Raw genomic sequence first — 20,152 nt, forward strand, 5'->3', positions numbered from 1 at the left:
ATCTGCCCGAGGGCTTTTACAAGCCTAGCCCATAGTTTTGTGGCTTAAGCCACCCCTTTAGTATGGGGAACTATACCCATTATTTTGCTGTGCCTCTGTTGAGCAGTGACACTGAGGTAATCCCTGGGGTATATCTGCGATCTCCCATCCATTGGTCAAGATTTCTCTTGAACAAGGCCAGCGAGGTGCTCTGCCTCACATATACCGGGATTTTATTCCACAGCATAGGGAGTCTTTGGGTGATGAATCTATCCCTCCAGCACGTCCTATTAATAGCCGTGTCGAGGTTTAAGCCTCCCGCCTTGTGGCTCTGACGGATCTAGATTTTTGAGGTGAAGCATATTCATCAAATCTGGGTTTGACATGGCCTTGTATGTTAGGCAAAGGTCACCTCTGAGCAAGCGGTAGCGACTGAATAGAGCTGGAGTTCTTTCAGTCGGGCAGCATAGGACAGATGTTTGAGACCCTTTATCCTTTTGGTGAGGAACTTTGTGGCCTCTCCAGCTGCTGCAAGTGTCGGGTCAGATACATTCGAATGGGGCATTGTATTCAATCATTGGTCTGATGAGTGATGAGTATAGGAGACTATGACCTCCCTTGATCTAGATGAGAATCCCTTCATGATAAGGTGGGCAATGTAGAAGGTCTTCCTAACTACTTTAGCTACATGGGTGTCGAATGACAGACTACTATCAACCTGGGTCCCCAGGTCCCTGATAACTTCTTCTGTACTCAGTGGATTGCCACCTATTTGGTAGCTAGGGTAACCTTGTTTTTCCAAGGGTATGACTATGCATTTTTGGCATTTAACTTTAGGCCATGGCTCTGGCACCAGTTATCCGTTTCTGTGAGACCCTTCTGAAGGATATCTGTGTCAGATGTGTTTTCTACTATGGCGCCCAGTTTGCAGTCATCTGCAAACTTTGTCAGCCATAACCCTCCTGTGTTTGCTTGTACTTCGGAAAAGTAGATGCCAAACAAGAGTGGGCCCAGGACTGAGCCCTGTGGTACACCACTTGTGACAGGCTTTGAGTCTGACATGGCGCCAGCAACTCTGACCCTGTGGGTTCTGTCACTCAGCCAGTTTGCAAGAATGTAAGATGCTTAGAGGTTTAAAGAGTGCTGAAAAGCTACCGCTCAAACCATTAAGGCATGGATCGCAACCAACATCTCTCTGACAATGATGTGATTTTTGTCTATTTGAAGAGTTCCACAGGTCTTGGCACCTTTACCCCAATTGAAACTGCACCCAAAGCAAAACAAAGCAAAATCTCAGATGTCTGTAGTTACCGACTGGCTTGGAGGTACAGCAGAGAAGGGGATAGCTAGATTTGCTAGTTCCTTTTTTACAAACCCAAGACTGGAATTTGAAACTTCAGAGGATGCACAGGATAGGTCCATGTGTTTTTTAGAAACCATTGATTCTTTCTCATGTGCAACCTGACAAGAGGATCATAGAGGCCATGAACCTCAGAATCCTGAGATACTCTCGGGATGAAGTTTAGGACTGATCTGAGAAGATCAGTAAAGTTTCTAGATAATAATCCAGCTTTTGCTCTAAGGTGTCTATGAGACAGCCTAGAAAGGCAGTCCTATGTGACGGGATGAAGGAGGATTTCATAACATCTATCGGGATGAAGGAGGATTTCATAACATTTATCGGAGTCCCGGACTGGGCGGCCATGGTGGTGCAGCGCTAAGTGTTGCCGCCTCACTGCAAGAGGTTCTCTGGTTCAATTCTTGGCTGGGGTGCCTTCTGTGCGGAGTCTGCATGTCCTCCCTGTGGTCGCGTGGGTTTCCTCCAGGTGCTCCGGTTTCCTCCCACATCCCAAAGACATGCTGTGGGTGGATTGGACACTCCAAATTGGCCCTAGGCATGAGTGTGTGTGTGTGTGTGTGTGTGTGTGTGTGTGTGTGTGTGTGTGTGTGTGTGTGTGTGTGGGTGTGTGCCTTCCATGGAAGGTTGGGCACCGGGTTGGCAACTCGACATCGTAAAACTCCACTGCCAATCATGAGTGGACAGGTGATCTGCTGTGGCGACCCCAAACAGGGAAAAGCCTAAAGAAGAAGAAGGAGTCCCAGACTGATCTGAAAATAAGAAATCCATTGTAATGATTCTTGACATCTAGGAAAATGCTCTCCAAAGATAAGTAAATCATCTAAAGAAGGAAATATGTGATTATCATTCAGTCTAAAATTAGCTGTGACTGGAGCTAGGGACTTTGTAAAAACTCTTGGAGCTGTAAAGAGTAATGCAGAGGACTGATAATGTGATCCAGACACAGAAAACCTCAATTTCCAGAAGTCGCTGGCTATGGGAATGTGATGATATGCATCTTTTTGATCTAATGCTGCCATAAACCCTCCCTTGGGAATGATAGCCAACATATTCTGAAGGGTCAACATCTTGAATTTTAGAACCTTCACATATAGATTTAGAAAGGAAAGCTCTAAATGTGGTCCCCACAGACACTATTTCTTTAGTACCAAAAACATTCTTAAAGAAAAACCCATGCTCCTTTGATTTAATGGCAGTAGTGTGATTACTCCCAGGGTGAGTAAATGCTGATGAATATGAGGAAAAAAAATCTGTTTGGTTTGGAAGGTTGGGAGGAACCCACTGAAAGAAGGTATTTGTATCCAGTGCCAATTGTGTTTCTCCTGAACTAGTAACACACAAGAGCCTAAAATAATCAGTTGCCAAAAGGGAAAGTACAGAACCAGATTCTGAAACAGAGTTTTACAGAGAGGGCAGGAGGGGTGGGGAGGAGGGGTGGGGAGGGTAAGCAGAATGCTGGGATAGTCATTCTGAAGTATTAGACTGTCCCTTTTTAGGAAAAGGTCTTTGTTTCTTATTGTACACTTCCTGCCATCTATTTTTGGTTCCCTATTTGACTTGAGAAGGCAGGGATTGTTTGTTTTGTTTCTTAGATGGGAAAGAGGAGATGTGAAATTTGTTGATGGGGGGGGGCTGAAAAATCTTGGAAACTCCCTGTATTAATTTTTTCACTCATCAAGTTGTTTGAGGGCTCGGGTAGTACATGTGCCAAACAAAAACTCCTTATCTATTATAAGGACGAAAGCGATCTTTGTTAACAATAGGTTATGAAAATAGAAATTGATTTTTACATGCAAAATGTATATGTATATATTTATACATATTTTTTGATTGCCAAATGAACTAAGGTTGATATATTTCCAGCCATGTAGTATATTGTCTTGGATAAAATCACAGACTTAATAATCTACTTAATCATTTGGTTAAATAAGAGGTACCACATCATTATATAATTTTATTTAAAGTACATAAGTGTTATATATTATTATGACAGCTACTAAGTAGGGCAGGACCAGCTCAAATGTCACACTGATGGGGGAAGGGATGTGAATTTAATATGTGTACCAAAAATACTTTGTTTTACAGAACAATAAACCACTCCCATGCCTGATAAAAAGTATGTATGTATATATATATATATATATATATATATATATATACATACATATATATATATATATATATATATATATATATATATATATATTTAGAAAGCTTATGAGGAAATTATTACTCTATTTTTGTTTTACTTGGATCGCTTGTCTGTGTACTTAATAAAGGATTTTCGACTGGAAACAGACTGCCTGCCTTGCTTGGATTATTTTTGAATACTTAGTAATGCTGTACAATTATACCTTTTCTATTCTCACTTTTTGTTTTGTTTTGACTTAAGACGAGTTTACGTTCGCTACTTCTACTACTATTGTCTGATCTGATTAATATACACTGATTAACTAGAAATAGATGGAATGAAAATCTTCCACACAGAGAAGTTTCTTACACTGTTTTGTTATTGGACCCACTACACTTTAGTGGGTTGTTTTGAGACTTCGGGGATACCACGGAGATTACTTGTTTTTTTTTTTTTATCTATTATATACCCAGGCATATCTTCTCGATATTGTAGCACTAGCGGTGAGTCTAGACACAGTATCTGCACAATCATATCCTTTCCTTATTTCCTTGAGGAAGTTAGAAATAAATGAATTCAGATATGCACTAGCTTCATGGGGAAATGCTACAGATAATTCTCTGAAAATTGTACAAAAAATGCACAGACCTTCACATACGAGTCTGACAGTTAGGAATTCTATACTTCAAAGTGGAAGAAGAAAATATTCTCTTACCAAATGTATCCAATACCTTTCCTTTCTTGTGCACAGGTGAAGGATTCAAGGTTGCCTGTTCCCAGCTGTCAAAGATGTGGAAACAAATAAGTTTGAGAAAGGTTATAAAACCTGCCTGCCTTTTTGGGAAATGAATAATGACAATCAGGATTGTTAAAGGCAGCATTGAATACATCCTCGCAGGCTTTTACCAAGGGAGGAATGTGAGTGCAATGAGGCATTTCTACTTGTAAGATATCATAATATCGCCACATTTGAGGGGGAAGCATCCACTTGTTCCCATAAGAACACCTCATTCATCCCGGCTATAGTCTGAGAAAAGCAACATTCTCGCAAATGAGGCTATAAGGACCGAGTTTCATTTGAGTAACAGATTTGGGCTTCTGAAGCTACAGAAGAGGAAGCCCTGTCCCTGTTTATAAAAAGACCTTCTGCTATGTCTTCCTCAGGAATGTTTCTGCTCACATATTTTTAAGGTAAATATTTCTGAGCACCAAAGTTAACAGCCTAATTTCCTAGCAAAGATAAGAAAATCACCTTTTTCAACAGAAATGTCTTCTGTGTGGAAGATTTTCATTCCATATATTTCTAGTTAATCACTATATATAAATGGGGTTGGGAGGGTGGCCTAATGGTTAAGGTGTTTGCCTTGCAAGCACAAGGTGCAGGGTTTGAATCTCACAAGGGATAATTGGCTAGGCTTAAAATGGCTCTCAAGGGCAGTTAGCTTAGTACTAATCTATGAACCTATTTTGATTTTTTTATTTATAAGCAGAGTTAATGACCGACTTAGAGGAGGTACATCTGCCCCATCGAGAAGTTTCTTTCCTGTAGTATGACAAGTAGCATCCTCCACAGTACCTCCATGTCCCAGCAAAGACAGCTCTCCCATGCCTAGACTGGGTACTGGAACAGACAAAGAGGACATTGATGAACCTAGGCTTGTGGTGGCTGAAAGGACTACACCAGAAGAAGCTAGAGAGGTGAGTGAGTGGTCCAGGGAATGACTGTTATCCAATGCACAGTCACCCTCCATCAGATGACTCAAACTGAGCCTGCAAAGTCAGCAAGGGCTGTTTCGTAAGCTCTTTTTCCTTTCTAGGTACAACAGAAGATGGACCAGAAGGAGCAGGTTAAGTGTCATGCTATGACCGACGAGGGTGCTTCAGATGCAGTAAGCTTTGCTGAAACAATTTGGTCAGAAGGTAAGTTGTCAAATATTGTTTACAAGCAGCACACTGACAGAAATTATCATATAAACAGTACTTTAAGCACAGGATTGTATAAGCAATATACTAAATTCCTGTCAAAAACACCTTTCAAAAAATTCAGTCTGATAGAAAAAAATGGCAGGTAAGTTGTCAGATGGTGAACAAAAGAACTAACATATCTCACAATAGTTTTTGCCCAAACAAAACACTCTCTAATAGTAAACTTTTACATAAAATTCATAAAATTTATACAAGCAGTACATTTTCTCACTAAAATAACCTCAAAATATCTGAACCTAAAATAGTGGTCCCTGACATGAAATGTCTGATATTAGACAGATACTCAATTTCTTAAAGGGGTAATAATAGATTCATATGTTGGTACTAGGCTATCAACCCTAGGGCCTATACAAGCCTAGCCATAACAATTCCCTGGCTATTTCTTCCCACAATATTTACTTCCCTAAGAAGCCCTAGTAAAATTAATATTTTCTATATCTTGTGGAGACAGTTTCCCCATTGGGGACTTATCTGCCAGAACTGAAGTTGAAGGGTGGCTGGTGCTCCTGTGAAGCCTTTCAGCTGCTTCTTCATGAGGCATCAAGAAAATACTGAAGATTATTCACTCTGACTGCTGATTTTCCCTCCACAGGGCTGCCTAATCAGCAGTCAAACTGAATGTGTGGGAGGCAGCCAGACCATTGGAAAGCTGGCTGATTGTTGTTGTTTTGAGCAAGAAACAAGTCGTGTAGCTTAAAGGCTACTATAGCAGTAGAATTATGAACATTGCAAATTTTCTTTGTAAAATTTATTTAAAATAGAAGGCTTTCCTCTGCAGGGTCTTATGTGTCTAGCTCTTGTAGATTGGTAGCAGACTGACAGATGACAGGGATCACCAAATGAAGCCTTCACTTCGGCTGCAAAAAATATCTGGAGCACTCCATGCTTTCCTGGCAGTTGGAGCACCTGGACAGCTCCCAAAGCTCTGTAAAGCTGTCTGGCGCAGAGGAGGTAGGACAACATATAGCACAGGCTACTGCAAAGGTGATCATGTACTGAACATCTGTTGTATGTATTTGTCATCAGTGGTATATATTTGTCAGTTTATGGACAGGTAACTGAAGGCCCCATAATGACTGAATTGAGTTTAATAGATAAGGACTCTAATTTGTCAAGGTAGGTTTCATGGGTTGAAGGAGACACTGAGGTGTTTCTGTAGTTAACAACAATATGGTAGTTGGGCTTGTCTACTGGTACCTGTATATGCATAAGTTCTACTTTGCTATCTTTCTGAATGTGTCATGATGTGTGGGATTTCAAATGAATATAGGTACACCCCAACTGGAAACACACCTGGCTCCACTTGGTGGTCTGAATGAGTGATAGGTATTAAATCCAGGTAGCTGCACTTGGTGGTCTGAATGAGTGATAGGTATTAAATGCAGGTAGCTCCACTTGGTGGTCTGAATGAGTGATAGGTATTAAATGCAGGTAGCTGCACTTGGTGGTCTGAATGAGTGATAGGTATTAAATGCAGGTAGCTCCACTTGGTGGTCTGAATGAGTGATAGGTATTAAATGCAGGTAGCTCCACTTGGTGGTCTGAATGAGTGATAGGTATTAAATGCAGGTAGCTGCACTTGGTGGTCTGAATGAGTGATAGGTATTAAATGCAGGTAGCTGCACTTGGTGGTCTGAATGAGTGATAGGTATTAAATGCAGGTAGCTGCACTTGGTGGTCTGAATGAGTGATAGGTATTAAATGCAGGTACAAACACACATTGTCGCTGCAGTGGAACTAAGTTTCGGCAGCGATAGAAACATCTGTGTTTTCAAATGTGAAGAAGGCTTTGAGGGTGGGGACCTCCTTATTTACACTTCTTTGTATCACAAAGTGAGTAATAAATAATTTATTATCCAGTTTTCTTAGGAACCCTTAAGGTAAAAAAACAGACCAGTAATATGAACTGTAGCATGAAACTCTGGACAAACAAAAGGTAAATCAAATGAATAGGGCATCAGCGGCTCTGGTAAATCTACCTCACATCCCAAACCCCTGTGTTTCACAAAAAGTGAATAATAAAATAATTTGTGATCCAGTTTCTTCAGGAACCCACACAATAAAAAAAGTCAGACCAGTGATATGAACTCTAGTATGAAACTTTTTGTTTGTCCGGAGTTTCATATTATCATCTTTATCATTTGATTTGCCTTCTAACACTGAGCAGTCTTATATCAAGATGGTCCTGACTGGCATTTGTAAGGTTAGCAGAAAAAGGAGATTGACTGCCTAAAAAGGGGACAAAGAATGCTTTAGCCAGCATGCAAAAGCCCTTGGGGAGAAGTGCAGGTCATCCCTAGTGAGGTAGGCAGGACTGCCTACGAGCTCCCTCCATGCTGACACATACTGGATCCCCTGGAACAACACAGGTTATTAAGGCCATTACTGATGTGATTCACTTGTTGCTTGACTATAACATCATTTGTAGTAACGGCAAAATCCTGCTTAAGACAAAGACTAGCCTCTTGCTTTGGTGTTATTAAAATACACAGCATTATGTTTTGTAAATATCTCTTTAATAAGACATTTCCCTTTAAAATGTAATACAGGTTCATACTTTCATATAAGTGAATTTACTTTGTGCAACATTAGATTACTTTTCCCATTGTTTTATAAATGCATAAACAAATGTTATCAATGTGGTAAGAATGGACCAAGTTTTATCTACCATATATTTTCAGCAAGCCTTATTTATTCTTTTGCACACATATTTTTTATTTTATTTATTATTTATTTAACATTTGTTGACTGGGAAAGTCCGTCTAGGTTCCACAGATCCTGTTTTCAGCGGAGGCCCAGGGAGAAACGCTCCAGAAGCATGTCTTTAGAATGTGGGAGGAAACCGGAGTACCCTGAGGAAACCCACGCGAACGCAGGGAAAACAGGCACAAATATGTGAGAAATGAGAACGTATGAGAAATGCTTTTTATGTGTAGGCAGTTTGAAAAAGCAAATAAGGTTTATTTTTTGTGCTTCACAAATACAGGTGAATAACTTAAAAATAAAGCAAGATAATTGGATGTGGGGAGGCCCAAAACTCATGTAACATGCCATCATCTGTAAAATAAGTAGTGTTTCATGTATATAAACATTTTACTTTTTTTGTAACTGAGCCAAATGATGAACTTATTTTGGAGCTATCTATTCCTTAAACTGCATCTTTTAATTTTTACCTGTTATTGTCTATGTTGCCAAATGCCTAAATATGTAATTGTTTCTTTGTTTAGTAGATTAACTCCCTGTTTGTATGTTTTTATTCCATTCCCTGAGTTCTCTTAAACATTATGGATTACAGTTTTAAATAGAAATGTTTAATTTGTAAACGTTCAGTTTTAGAATATGACACAATCTGGATAACTTCATTATTCTGCTAACAAAAAATCCTACATTAAACAAAATAATGCAAGATTAGAAACAGAATGCAATACCTGAATGCAGATGTTATTAATAATATAAAATTTTCCAAACCTCTCGGCAGGGATCGATTAATATGCATGAATTTATGCCATCTCCACTATATCCAGTCTTACAGTAACAGGTAACCTAAATAAAGAACACAAATGGTTATATTAAAATAAATGGCAAGCAAAAAGCATCAATACATAATTTGATGAGAGATATTAACAGAATGTGTATTCAGTGTCTCCTATCTTATATTTAGGTACCAGATTTCTAACAGCACAAGAAAGGATAGTTGCTTGCAAAAATCACTGACAAGCTAAGCAAATCTTTATCGTGTTCTTCAAAAAATACATTAGCTCTGTTTCATTGTGACACACTAAGTAGTTCATACAATAGCATAATATTTTAGAAGTGCTATGTGATGTCCCCTCTAGTAAGTAGACTAAGGGTCTAGACTTCAGCTACAGAATCCATATGAACACTGTAGAGATTTACATAACATTATACTGTTATAACAAAACAAGTAAGCGGGATTAGAGCCATTAAACTTACTCCTGCTTAGTTACTTCTTACAGAAATATAATGGCATCCAATATCAGGACATATTCATGTTTCTATTTGTATCACTGGAACACATGTGCTATGTTTCCTCCCTTTTATCCTAGGTGACAGAATAAACCTAAACATTTAACAATAGGCTCATTAAATACAATTTCACACGTCATTAGATATTTAGTAAATACTTCTATTTAGTGTGTGTGTTTGGAATTTTTGTTCCCTGAGTCAGTGTTCTTGAATGCGAGTATTTTCACACCACAGATTCCTTGAATATCACTGCAAGCCTTTCATTAAGTCCTATCCTGGTCGAGTTACAAACTGTTGATTTGGAATACTTAATTCTATTTGGTTTCTTATATGTTTGAAGTTATTCTGATGTAAAGTGTGGCGTATTATTCCTTACAATAACCCAGAACATATCCATAACAAATTCAACTAATCTCCACTTTTTCTGCAGTCATATATACTTCATTCCTCTGGTTTGTCCCTAACTAAGCTAAAAGTGATCCTTAAACATTGTGCAAACTCACATTTCTCCACATCTGCTGCAAACACTTGGAACTTTCTACCAGTAATAATGTGAAACCATCTCACCATCTACTAATGATTCATTGTCAGTAGTCTTCTTCTATATAGACCTACTAATCCTTGAAGCATGCAACCATACACAAATGACAGTAACATCACAGAATTTTTATTGCATTTGCATATATGTGTATATATTTTCTTAATGTACTTGGTAACATATCGACATAGTATTACTTCCCCTACACTAATGTGTGACATGTCTTCCACATTGCATAATTTCTATATGCCCTTACCTTACCTTTGCTATGTTTTACACGTTGTGCTCTATCCCTTCACTATTTGACTAACTTCTTTTTTCCCTTCTTACTATAATTATTTCTTCCTGTTGTCCTTTAACTGTATACTTTGTTATTATTACTATTACTGATTTATTGCTATTGTAACACAACATTTTGCTTGTACTCCTAATATTTTTGTTAACTTGCTGTCATTTATATCTGTTTGGTCTGATACAGAAAAAGGTCCATTTGGATCAGAGCTCTACCCCAGTTACCAGACTGAATAAATAAATATTTTGTCTCACGGAGAAGACTGCACATAAACCTGCCATTGATCACTGATGTTTAAATATTTGTAAACAGATAATTTAAGCTACTTATATTATGGAGTATCTATCAATTAGTAACTGCCAACACTTCTACCACTGTATCCGTTAATGAAATATATAATTACTCTCTGTATACTGTAATGTGTTCAGTAACTGCTAACGCCTCTATCACTATATCTGTGATTATCATACATAATTACTGTCTGTATACTGTAATGTACTCAGTAACTGGCAACACCGCTATCATTGTATATGTGACCATCATTTGTAATTACTCTCTGTATACTGTAATGTGTTTAACAAACTGACAACCTCTCTGTCATTGTTTCTGCAGATATATCATATAATTACTATTTATATACTGCAAAGTGTTCATGTGGAACATCTGTGTTCTACATAGCCACAAAAAAAAAAAAAAAAAAAACAAACAAACAACAAACAATAAAGAAATATATTATACATCTGCCAATACATACCACTTTTTGCAGACTTTGGCCTTAATACTTGTATTGTCTTATCAGACATGAATGACTCAGTACAGACCAACTTGGGACATTGTGATTATGTGTCCATTTTATTTAGGAAGTCTGATTACTTGTACACAGTCACAAAAATGAGTTTAAAAACACTGTCATGGTACGGATGGTCATTTTCCAGGATAAAGGGCTGCTGATTTCTCATTCTTTTCATATGGCGGTCACAGCAGCCCATCATATCTGTCATATTGGTTTTCTTCCTTATAGTCATCATATAACTGTCCTCCTAAGAACAGACAGTAGCACTGTAGCTGGAGATAGATGCCCCTTCTTGGGCTGAGTTAACAGAGAGTTATTAAGGACGACAGACATCTCTTCAGAAGGAACAACCAGTGAGTGGGTTACAGTGAAAATGGGAGTTTAAAATAGTATAGAAATAAAAGAGACTGAGATATTGTTAAGAAGTAACAGCGGCTTAAAGTATTGCCGAATAAGGAGAATCTCACAAAACAAGAACTAGAGCAACTACAGACTTATACAGTAACTGTATAAATTAAGATCTGTTATATTGTCAGGCTAATGTAAATAGTGTACATAGTTGTTTAAGATGTTATGTATAAATACTATGGAATTCATTCAAATGTATTTGAAAAATAAAAAGAAATTTTGAGAAAGGAACTAGACCAACTGCAAAGTGCTAATGGGAAAATAAGGGAGTATCTGGATAATATGCACGAGTTTTGAAGGATTCCTGCTAAAAAATACATTTTTGGTAACAACTCCAGAGCACAAAAACTTTTATCACAACAACAACAAAGAGCAGAAAAGGTTGTCACCAAACTTGGGGAGCTTATGACAAGCAAAATTACTAGACATCTTACAGAAATATTCGGATATACTGTGATTTTTATACAAATGTGTATAAAGCAGAGGGATGTAGGAACCAAGAAAAAGTACAGATAGACTGCGATAAGACAAAAATTGTGATGTATAATCAATCTACAGGGAAGTCTCCATAAACAGATGGTATTGTTGTGGAAGTTGTGAAGTTAGGAGGGAAGAAAGTGATAAAGATCTGGAAGATTTTAATAGTATTTTAAAAGGAGGAGAAGTACTAACATCTTAAAAGAAAGACTTGGTGGCCATCTTATATAAAGACAACAAAGACCGAAAAGACCCAGCTTCATATAGACCCATTGCAATTTTAAACCATGATTATAAAGTGTTTATGGCTATATTAATTAAAAGGATGGCAATGGTGTTGTCAAGATGGATAGATATGGAGTAGTGTGTTTTTTGGGGGTAAGGCAAACATTTGATAACATTAATAGAACAATGATGATCCAAAGGGAAGCAATACTGCTGTTGTCGGTGGGTCCTGGTGTAGACAAAGCATTTGACAGAGTATGCTGGGATGTTATGAGTAGGGCAGTGGAGGCATTTGCATTCACTGATACAACAATAATGATAATTAGTAGAACAGATAAAGGATTGGAGGCAAGAATTAAATTGGGAGGGTTCCTCTCCGATAAGCTGTGCTTGAATAGAGGAATCAGGCAGGGGTGCCTTCTTTCATCTTTGTTATTTGCTTTATATTTAGAGCCACCGGTAAAGAAAATAAGACACTCAGAAATTCCAGGATATAATTGGTAAGGACATTATTTTTTGAGCTGAGGCACAGGATCTGAATTGCCGCTAGACATAGTAAGGCCTTAGTAAGTTTAGTTTTGTTGGCTGCCAAAAAAGCATTTACTAGAAAATGGAAATCAAAGTGTAAACCAACTATATTTTAAAGTACTGAATATTATAAAATAGCTAAAAGAACTGGAAGCAGGATTTAGAAAAGGGAGGGAAAAAATTGCATAGAAATAAATGGAAACTGTAGGAATAATACATGCAGAATAATGTTCAGGAGGAGGAGGAAGGCGGGAATTCAGCAATTTAATTATAAAAGATGTGATGCATAATACATATAAATGAAAAGATGTTAATATGGTCTGTTTTCTTTTCTGTTAATGTCTCTGATCTATGTAATAATTTAATAAAGGTGTTTAAAAAAAGAAAAGTTGGGTTTATTTGCAGACAATATTATTTTTTACCTCATGAATTCAGAAAAGGACATGTCACTGTTGTGAAACATTCTAAGATAGTTTCAAGTCTTTTTTTGATATAAAATGAATGAAGATAAAACACACAAATTGATTCAGCAATACCCATATTAATGGAGATGTGATAAGATGAAGTATTCAAGAATATGGATTAAAAAGGATTCTGTCATGGCAGCTAAGGATATGTGGGGAAGAGACTAAACAAAAGAGAATACAAAAACAGAGAAAGTGGAAGGTCTTGTTTATGGATATGGATAGTAAGATACAAGCGCTGAAAATGTTTTTAGTCCTTTTAGTTCCAAATACAGGTCAGATATATTTTTATCAACCAGAGGAAAAGTTGTGTACAATAATTAATAAAGAGTTGAAAGAATTTATCTGACAGAGGAAGAGTACAATAGGTACGTGGGAAAAGCTGATCCTTCAAACAGAATAAGGTAATTTAGGATTGGCTAATTTGATGGGATATTTAAGAACTACATTAAGGCTGATATAACACAAGGAGAAGGTTATAATTCTATATGGAAAGGGATGATGATGAACTGGGGGTAAGTTCAAGAAATAAGGAGAGAGTGGGATTTTAGATGCAAACCCCCAAGGAGAATAACAGCAACCATAAATAATATTATATTGATAAAGTAGCAGAAAGTATTCTAAGAACTAAGCCAATGCTGGAATGGAGAAAGGAGGTTTTGCCATTAGAGATACAGAAATTAGGTAAGAAGGAGATGGAGTTTATTGGAGAAAACTGGCAAAGGAACCAAGTTAATGGGAGCAAATAACTAGAGCAAAGAAAGTAATAGAGTAGGATGAGACCAAAAAGATGTTTGGACTGCAGGCTTGAAACTACATTCCCTACCAGGGATTGATATCAAAGAATATGTAAAGAAAAAGGAATAGGGGACTTTTAAGTGAACTACCTGCTCTGGTAGAGTTTTTAATTAAATCTACACTAGAATAAAAAGCTTCATACTTACCATAACATTCCATCTATGCTGTCAATTTTCACTCTTCTCAACTGATGGGTCTCAAATCCAACTCGTATCTGACGTGGCCACTTATACCAGCTCTACAGATCTAAACTCTTGAGCTCCTCCTCTTACCCACAATGCCCTGCCAACCTAACATAACTTATATCAAGTTTGCTGCCTTTAGAGATAAAAGGAAAATAAGCAGACAAAAAACGAAAAGCAAACCAATAAAACAAAACCTAAAGTGAGTAGAAACACAATAAGAGCAAGTAATATCCAAAGAACCATTTAATGAGTGCTTTCGGTGTGGACTGTGCCTCACCTTCATCAGACAAAAAGCATTCAATTAACAATCTATTTATATTAACTCTAAACAATTAAATTAATTAGTGTAACCTGATAAAAAATTAAAAGTAAATCACAGCCAACATATGAAAAGCCAACAAATTCAAAATATGCTCTTAAAGCATATTAATAATAGTAAAAAGTTAAGCCAGCAACAAAAGGATGTTTCTATATATACCCAATATGTAAAGGCAGTCAACTAAAATACGAAATCAGTTAAAATCAAATTGTTAAAATGTTTTGAGCGATAATAAACCAACAAAATTGTAACTCATAAAACACCAAATAAGCCACAGAGGGACTGGACCACAAATGTGGGTTACCCTAGCTCAACGTATAAGATGGAAATCTTTATTTGATGTTAAGCAGCCACTTTATGTATTATTATTTGTACTAATTTATATAAAAGTCTTCCTAAAGAGTGTAGTTAAAGTTATGCTATAACTTAGCTAACAACCCAAATGCAAGCTTATAGTTTATTACAATTTTATTAAAAGTATAATATAATGTTAAATATGTGTTATAGGTTCATAGGTAGGTACTAGGCTATTAGCCCTAGGGCCTATATAAGCCTAGCCAAAAAGGTACCCTGGCTTTCGCCACCCAAGAAAATTATTTTCCTGTGCCCCTGTCAAGCAGAGCCACAGAAGTGATCCCTGGGGTGAATTTCCTATTTCCCATCCAATCATCAAGATCTTTCTTGAAGAGTGCTAATAAGGAGCTCTGTTTGACACAGATAGGTAGTCTGTTCCAGAGTATGGGAAGTCTCTGGGACAGGAATCTATCCCTCCAGCATGCTCTGTTTATTATGGTGACAAGGTTTAGGTCCCCAGAGCGTGTAGCTCGGAGGGATTGGGATTTCTTTAAGTGGAGCATGTCCAACAGCTCTGGGTTTGACATACCTTTGTATGTTAGGCAGAGATCGCCTCTGAGTAGGTGATATGCGACGGAGTAAAGCTGAAGTTTTTTGAGGCAGTCTGTGTAGGGCATCTGTTTGAGGCCAGTAATCCTCTTTGTGAGGTATTTTTGTGGCCTTTCCAGTTGTTGTAGAGATCTTGTGAGGTACAAACCAAAAGGGGCATTGTACCATATAATGGGTCTAATGAGGGATGAGTAGAGGGGGAACAATGCCCTCTTTTTTTCTGGATGAGAAACCTTTTGTGATGAGATGAGTCATGTAGAAGGATTTCCTGACCACTGTGGTGATGTGATTATCAAATTAGAGACTATTGTCCACCTGTGTCCCAAGGTCTCTTATCACACTTTCGGCGTTAAGTAGACTACCACTTATGTGGTAGTTCATGGGTACAGAGTTTTTACCAAAGGGGATGACAATACACTTTTTGGCATTGAGCTTCAAGCTATGGCTTTGACACCAGACATCTGTCTCAGTGAGGCCCTTTTGTAGTATGTCCACATCATTAGGAGTTTTGATTATGGCTCCTAGTTTGCAGTCATCTGTCATACTTCTCTATAGTTTAGTTTGTTTATAGGTAATGATATTAGTTCCTATTTGTAAATTGTTTTTTCATGCTTACTTTTCTTTATTGTCTTTACATTTATCCTGTTGTTTTTGTTGTATTTTACTTCAAATGTTGTATTTTTTTTGTATATTCTGTGGAGCTTTTCTCCCCGGGCCTCTACTGAAAATGGAAATATATCCAGCTAGATTAGCCCGGTCAACAAATGTAAAATAAATAAAAAAATAAATAAAACTTTGTTAGCCAAAGACCTTCTGTGTTAGCATGTACTTCAGAGAAGTAGATACCAAACAGGACAGGACCCAGGACTAAACCCTGTGGTACTCCACTTGTCACTGGTCTGAAGTCGGATTTGGAGTCTGCTACTTTCACAGTGTGGGTTCTGTCCGTGAGCCAGTTGGCAGCCCATCTTGTGACATACAGATTTATACCTAGTTTAGTGAGCTTATCTATAATTCCAGAGTGGGGGATGGTGTCAAAAGCCATGACGAGATCTAGATAAGCTGTGTGAACCATCTTACCCTCATCTATGGCTTTGGTGACTGCATCAAATAAGTCAATCAAGTTTAGGAGACATGATCTGCCTTTTACAAACCCGAACTGGGTAGAGTCCAGAGTTTGGAGATTACCAATGTCTTTGTTTATGAGTTCCATGATGATACGTTCCATGGCCTTGCAGACTAGGCTCGTCAGGTTAATGGGGCGGTAGTTCCCGGGGTCAGTCATGGCTCCCCCCTTTGTGGAGTGGGATAACTGTCGCGGTGTGCCATTCAGTGGGCACAAAGCCTGAGGTGAGGCTATGATTGAACATGGTACTTAGGTAGGGTACCAGTTCATTCTGTAGTTCGTCCAGAACGCAGCCCAGGACATTGTCAGGTCCCACGGACGCTGCCCTCCCGGCCCCGGAGAGTGAGCTTCCCACCTGTGCAGCCGCGACCACATGAAGTTTGCATTCTTCCGGTACAGAGATGGGTCCTCTAGGGGGAGAGAGGGGGGTAAACTTAGCACTGAACCTACCTGCCAGGATGCTGCCGTAATCACGGCTGCACAGGCAAAAAACACACTCTCCAAAGCCAAGAACACAGCATCCATGGGACCCGACAACACCCCAGGCCGCAATCTACACAAACCACAGAATGAAAGTACAGTTTTGTACCTACTATAAATGTAGATGTCCGATAGATATGCAACTGCAGTCCCGAAACACGGGTATACCTATATACTTAATAGTTTGTTTATACAAAAATACGTTGAAAGTAAAAATGAAATATTTTACCAACCAATGTTAAATGCGTGTAAATGTTAATTATCTCCTCAAGGCTAAAAGTCTCAAAATACTTTTAATAGATAAATGTTCATTGAGGCCTGGTAAGGTGTGTGCCCCTGTTCTTATTTGCCACATTAGTTCATCAAGCTCTAATAAAAGTTGCCAAGGTCCCCCTCTTATGTCAATTTGCCTATGCTGGAGGGCAATACATTTGAAACTATGGTTGGGGGGGCACTCCAATATATGTTTTGCGAATGCATTATTAATGTCTTTCTTACATATGGCATAACAGTGTTCATATATGCGTTGTTTCATTTTTCTTTCTGTTTTGCCAATGTAAAATGCGTTACAATGATCGCATAGGGAAGCATAAGTAACGCTCTTAGTCTCACAGTTATACCTAGCATTCAAAATATAAGATTTGTTCTTAATACAAGCCTTGTTTCCTACAAAAATGTATTTACATTGTGAGCAAGCCCCACATTTGAACATACCACTAGGTCTATTAGAGTGAAGCTTCTTCTTCTTTTCAAGCAAGGACTTTAGATTTGGGCCTCTCCTATATGTAATTTTGGGCTTAGCCCCTAAAGTCTTTAGTAAGGTTTGGTCCTCAATAATGATGTTCCAATTTTTATTCAAAATATATCTTATATTTTGGTAGTCCAAAGAATAAGTGCATAGGAAACTAGTCTTGTAGCTACTTTTGCCTGCTGCTACTAAAATGTCTCGTTGATCAGAGATGTATGCATCATTTTGTTCTAGTTGTTTATATAGCAATGGTTTAAAATAGACAATACTTCATTTGTGTGTTACTTCTGCTTTAATGTTAACAATCAAATTCTTGGGGTAACCTCTATTGATAAACATACCTTGCAAGTGTTCGCATTCTTCCTCAAAATCTATGTCTTCTGTAATCATTCTAGCCGCCCTTACCATCTGACCTTTAACAACAGCTCTTTTCTGGTGGTAAGGGTGGCTACTAGAGAAATGCAAAAACGCGTTGGAGTAGGTTGGTTTCCTATATATGACACTTTTGTATCTAGAATTAATCCTATCCTTCACTAATAGAATATCAAGAAAGTTAATACTATTCTCGTCCAAATTGTAGGTAAACTCTAGAAAATTGGTCATCCGAGTAATGCTGGTAATAAATGTTGGTACTAGAGATTTCGCCCCCTTCCAAATGAAGAACATGTCATCCTGGTATCTTGTGTACCAGGAGACATTTTCTTTTAACAGATGGTTTGTAAAAAGTAGAGTATTTTCCCAATAAGCCATAATGGCATTGGCAAAGCTGCCGCCACACGGTGACCCCATGGCCACTCCCATGTTTTGCAAGTAAAAGTGCCCTTCAAAGTTCATAAAATTGTTGGTTAAGACAATCTCCAATAAAGTTTCCACTAAATATATATTCTTTTCTTCTATGTTCTTAGATGCCAAAAAATCCCTAATCCACTCAAGGCCTAACTTTTGGGGTATGACAGTGTATAAATCTTTTATGTCTATTGTTAAAAAACAAGCCTCAGCCTGGTATTCTGTCTTGTTAATGTTGTTAAGAAAACCCCATGAGTCTTTACAAATTTGAGGCTCACATTCAATCAATGGTTTTAAAACACTGTCAATATATTTGGCACACCCATATGTCACTGACCCCCGCCCATCTACAATGGGTCTAAAAGGGGGTTCAGTGATTGCTTTATGTGTTTTAGGTGTGCCGAAGAGGGCTGGTGTCTTAGGTGCAATCATGGATAGATATTGGTGCAAATCTATGTCAGTATAACCTTCCAAGAATAAGTCATCTAAAATACACCTAATCTTCTTATACACTGTGCTAACTTCATTAATGGTAACTTGCGTATAAACATCAGTGTTTAGATGTTTGTTCATACTTTCAATGTATGCACTATGGTCCATGAAGACCAGCCCCCCACCCTTGTCAGGCTTCATTACTCGGATGTTACATTCATTTAATAGGTTAAGAAAGTCGTATTCAAATGTACTAATGTTGGTCTTAATATTATTCTGGTAACTTTTGTTGTTGTTGTCAACAATAGCTCTAAAATCCATGTCACAAACTCTTTCGAAAAGGTTAAGACTTGGATGTAAGGGTGGATTAAATATGCTAGAAACCCTAGCAGAACTAATAAGGGTAGAACTTTCTCCCATTAGCATATTAAGATTTAATTTACAGACAAATAGTTTTAAGTCGATGATGGTTTTAACAATGAACAAGAACATGGGCACACACCTTTCCAGGCCTCAATGAACATTTATCTATTAAAAGTATTTTGAGACTTTAAGCCTTGAGGAGATAATTGACATTTACATGCATTTAACATTGGTTGGTAAAATATTTCATTTTCACTTTCAATGTATTTTTGTATAAACAAACTATTAAGTATATAGGTGTATACAAGACTAACGCATATTTAACATTATATTATACTTTTAATAAAATTGTAATAAACTATAAGCTTGCATTTGGGTTGTTAGCTATTTAAAACTATTTGTCCATAAATTAAATCTTAATATGCTAATGGGAGAAAGTTCTACCCTTATTAGTTCTGTTAGGGTTTCTAGCATATTTAATCCACCCTTACATCCAAGTCTTAACCTTTTCGAAAGAATGTGTGACATGGATTTTAGAGCTATTGTTGACAACAACAACAAAAATTACCAGAATAATATTAAGACCAACATTAGTACATTTGAATATGACTTTCTTAACCTGTTAAATGAATGTAACATCCGAGTAATGAAGCCTGACAAGGATGGGGGGGCTGGTGTTCATGGACCATAGTGCATACATTGAAAGTATGAACAAACATCTAAACACTGATGTTTATACACAAGTTACCATTAATGAAGTTAACACAGCGTATAAGAAGATTAGGTGTATTTTTGATTATTTATTCTTGGAAGGTTATGCTGACATAGATTTGCACCAATATCT

General features: G+C 37.6%; 1 protein-coding gene across 1 annotated transcript in view; it reads right to left on the reverse strand.

The window, feature by feature from the left end:
- STAB1 (stabilin 1) overlaps positions 1-20,152 on the reverse strand; it is a 2,761,215-nt gene that overhangs the window by 1,175,345 nt on the left and 1,565,718 nt on the right. Inside the window, exon 44 of the mRNA XM_044078505.1 lies at positions 8,925-8,999. Within this exon, the coding sequence (XP_043934440.1) occupies positions 8,925-8,999 (75 nt within the window). The remainder of the gene's footprint in view (positions 1-8,924; positions 9,000-20,152) is intronic.

The sequence above is a fragment of the Protopterus annectens genome, chromosome 7.part1 (assembly GCF_019279795.1).
Source record: "Protopterus annectens isolate FY-2018-M chromosome 7.part1, PAN1.0, whole genome shotgun sequence".
Lineage (NCBI taxonomy): Eukaryota > Metazoa > Chordata > Ceratodontiformes > Protopteridae > Protopterus > Protopterus annectens.